The 3,393-nt window shown below is 37.9% G+C and overlaps 1 protein-coding gene across 1 annotated transcript in view; it reads right to left on the minus strand.

The window, feature by feature from the left end:
- Positions 1 to 3,393, minus strand: part of GPR149 (G protein-coupled receptor 149) — a 21,805-nt gene that overhangs the window by 16,357 nt on the left and 2,055 nt on the right. The window contains exons 3-4 of the mRNA XM_010013324.1: positions 3,247 to 3,393; positions 823 to 1,280 (exon numbers count right to left, since the gene is read on the minus strand). Coding sequence (XP_010011626.1) covers positions 823 to 1,280; positions 3,247 to 3,393 — 605 coding nt within the window. The remainder of the gene's footprint in view (positions 1 to 822; positions 1,281 to 3,246) is intronic.

A 3,393-nucleotide genomic window follows, 5' to 3' on the forward strand; every position in this document is an offset into this window, starting at 1 on the left:
TGAGTTATATCGCAAGATTGGAGCACTATTAATTTTAGACGATATGTCCCTAAATCCTATAGTTTTTGATACTCCCTTTCTCCCAAGCTGTGGAAAGCTCTGTTGGATTCAATACAATGTACAGCAAATATGAGAGAGGAGATACAGAACCTCTGCACAAAGAGATTACAGGCACCTTTAACAAGTCTTTCAATTGAAGCGCTAATGTATTAAGACTCCACCTTCACTATTACCTCAGAGCTTCTGTCAACTGATAAGTTTCTCAGAATTTCTTCTTCCCAATAACTACTCACTATCTAAAGGAAAAGGATGAAAAATATAATGTTTGGGATCTTTTTGCTTGAATCTAAAAGGAATCTTTATGCCCAGATTTAAATCTGCATTTCTCTGTGGACTTATCATTCATGTTGGGATTTGCAGTTCTCTTCTGTCCCCTACCCAAAACATTAGCATGACAAAAAAAGTCACCAGATGCTTGGAAATACGTAATTTTTTGGAGAGAAAATTCCTATTCATTAAGGTGAATTAACATAATTCATACTGAATTTTTACCATATAGAGATCAGGAAGGCGCACACAAAATCATCATCATAATAATTAAATACCCATCATTAAGATGGCAAGTGAGAAATTATTGCAGGATCAGAATCTGCAAATAGGTGTGCAGTTACTAAAATATACAATGCTAAGTATGATTTTTTACTAAAAGTAACTAAAAGTACCAATGAGACTAATAATTTCAATGTAAGAAAAAAAATATTCTTATTTTTTGTAAGGCAATTCTTATCATCAGAAAAAAATACGGACAAATGAGTATTTTACCTGCCGAGGGGTCCTCTCTGATTTACTCCTGCACCATTCCCAATCTGTGAGTTCAGGTTTATGGCTTTCCTCCTGTGACAGCCTCCTTTCTGGTTCTCCAAAGAAAGTTGACTGCTCAGAATTTCTGCCCTCTTCTCTGTCAAGGGTTCCCCATTTGTCAGGAAGGAGGAGGTCGGTGCCCTCCTCCTTGCTGGGGTCCTGCCTGGCCACTGGTCCTGGTGGGACATCCTGGGAGCATTCCGCCAGGGCCAGGATGCTGAATGCTGCTGTCCCACAGTGGGGGAGGTCAGTACTTCTGCTCCCAGGTTCTTTAGAGTTATCACTGTCATCACTCACCAGGTTGTGACAGGATGTAGACTGACCATCTCCACTGTGGTGGTGGTGGTTTTCATGGGAGATTTTGTAGATTCCATAACCTTGCTGGAATGACAAGTTGAATTCGAAACCTCTACGTTTGGCTAAGCAGAAAAGGAAGAAATGTCATATTAAAGAGTCAAAACCAAGGAAAAAAATGAGATTACATACAGAATGAAAATTACATTCTAAAACATGGAATAAATTATTTAATTACTGCTTGAAACAGATAATTTTCTATTCATAAAAAGAATGAATTGTGGAGAAGGTAGACTTCTCAGACAGTATGTTATTACACTGCCTTCTTAATGAATTCAGAAATTCCAAAGTTAATGGATTCCCAGAAAATGCTAGATTATCTGCCATTTTGAAAATCACACGATGTATGATGTTTTATGAGATATGCACAAGAAGAAAACATTTAAATTTGTAATACTCTTTTTTTCACAGCTTGGTTCAGCTATATTCCTAAAGGTGAAAAATTGTACAAAATTAGAAAATATGTCTGTGAATCTGTAACTAACCTTCAATATCAATAGTAAAGCAAGAAAAACAGCATTTTACAATAAAAATATATATCTATCTGATGTATTTACACATTTTTTTTAATATTCTCTGTTCTAAAGTCAATGCTCCAACTGATCTTTCACAGTAATTGAACAATTAAATAAAAATTCTCAACCAATATTTATACTCTTTCATTCTTCTGCCTCAGGTGATCACAAATCACCTGAGATCCTTCCTTCTCCCCCTTTTCATCTTACTTTGTGTAGTATGTAAAAGTGCCTTTTATTTAACTAATAATCTTCCCACCAAAAATTTCATGCTAAATTATAAAATAAAAGGTATGACGATACATTTATACAACCTCTACTTCTACTTAACAGTTTGCATGCTTATGAGATCATAAATAATTATGAGTGAAATTCTGACCTTAACGGTCACCGCATTAAAACTTGGGAATAGTCTTCAGTACAAGTATCTAAAAGTCACAGATTTATTTTAAATAATTTTATAATTGCTACTTTTCTGTCCATTGTACATTTATCTCTCTAAATATCACTACTAAATACAACTGAAATAAACTGCCTTCTTGGTGAACTGCAGTCATCCTCTCCAGGAAAGCAATTAAAACGGTATCAGATGCAGCACAAGCCATTCTGCACTTGAAGAATGTGTCCAAACCAAGTGAAAGCCTTGAAAGAGAATGGCTTTTCTGTAGGATTTGGTAGCTTTCCTTCTCCCTGAACATGCAGTGAATGTCAGGGATTCACCCACCAATGTTAAAGAACTTTCACACCAGAGAATGGGAAACAGCACCCAGATCCTCATGAGTATTTACCTCTTCACTCTTGCAGTTGGACTAGATGATCCTTTTAGGTCCCTGCCAACTGACTTCTCTTCCTCCAGCAGGTTTTACAAGGAGGCCCAGAGAAAAACAGGGCTTTAGAAGATTCCAAAGTTACCAGTGAAGGTCTGGCATCCTCTTTTACACGACGGTAAATTTTGTTAACATGGACAGGAATATTTTTTGGCAAAAACTGTGTAGAAGTTCCTCAGCTTTCAACAAGCAGCATGAACACGCTGAGATACAGGTCCCTGTCGTAAATCATGTCCTTTGCTATTTGCTTATTGATGTCGCTGGGATTTCTGGTTAGTACAAGCAATAGCTCCTCTCCTTATAATTTGCTTGCAATCAGCATATTTTTTTACCTACCACATTAAACATGCTTAGCATGCTCCATGTATTTGATTAGTGGAAGTCAGATTTTGATAGAGATGTCTTTCCCAGTGTAGGCGAGGCACACAAAGCTAGGATTCAGAGTCCGCCAGCTTCTGCTAGAAGATCTGGCAGTGACCTGGGAAAATCAGCCTAGCTTCTGTGTCTCAGCATCCACCATTTCCATCCAACTGCCTCACATTAATGTCCCATACACTGTTACAAATAACATCTACCTAATTCAGGTAAACGATTTCAAGGAGTACAAAGTCCTGCTACTAACACTAACTTCCTATCCTCTTTACTACAACAAGATACATCCCAGCTGCGTGTCACCCTTCTGTACTTACTTTTGAGTTCTTCTGAAGACACTGCATAAGAATTCCTCCTGCAGTTAATGATGCAGCCACAGGGCAGGTGGATCCAGTGTTCTGACAGGGCAAATACTGGGGTGACTGTGGCAGCCAGCAAAGTAAGCAGGAAGCTTAGCGCCTCAA

This window comes from Nestor notabilis, unplaced genomic scaffold (assembly GCF_000696875.1).
Source record: "Nestor notabilis isolate BGI_N333 unplaced genomic scaffold, ASM69687v1 scaffold7234, whole genome shotgun sequence".
NCBI classification, from domain to species: Eukaryota; Metazoa; Chordata; class Aves; order Psittaciformes; family Psittacidae; genus Nestor; species Nestor notabilis.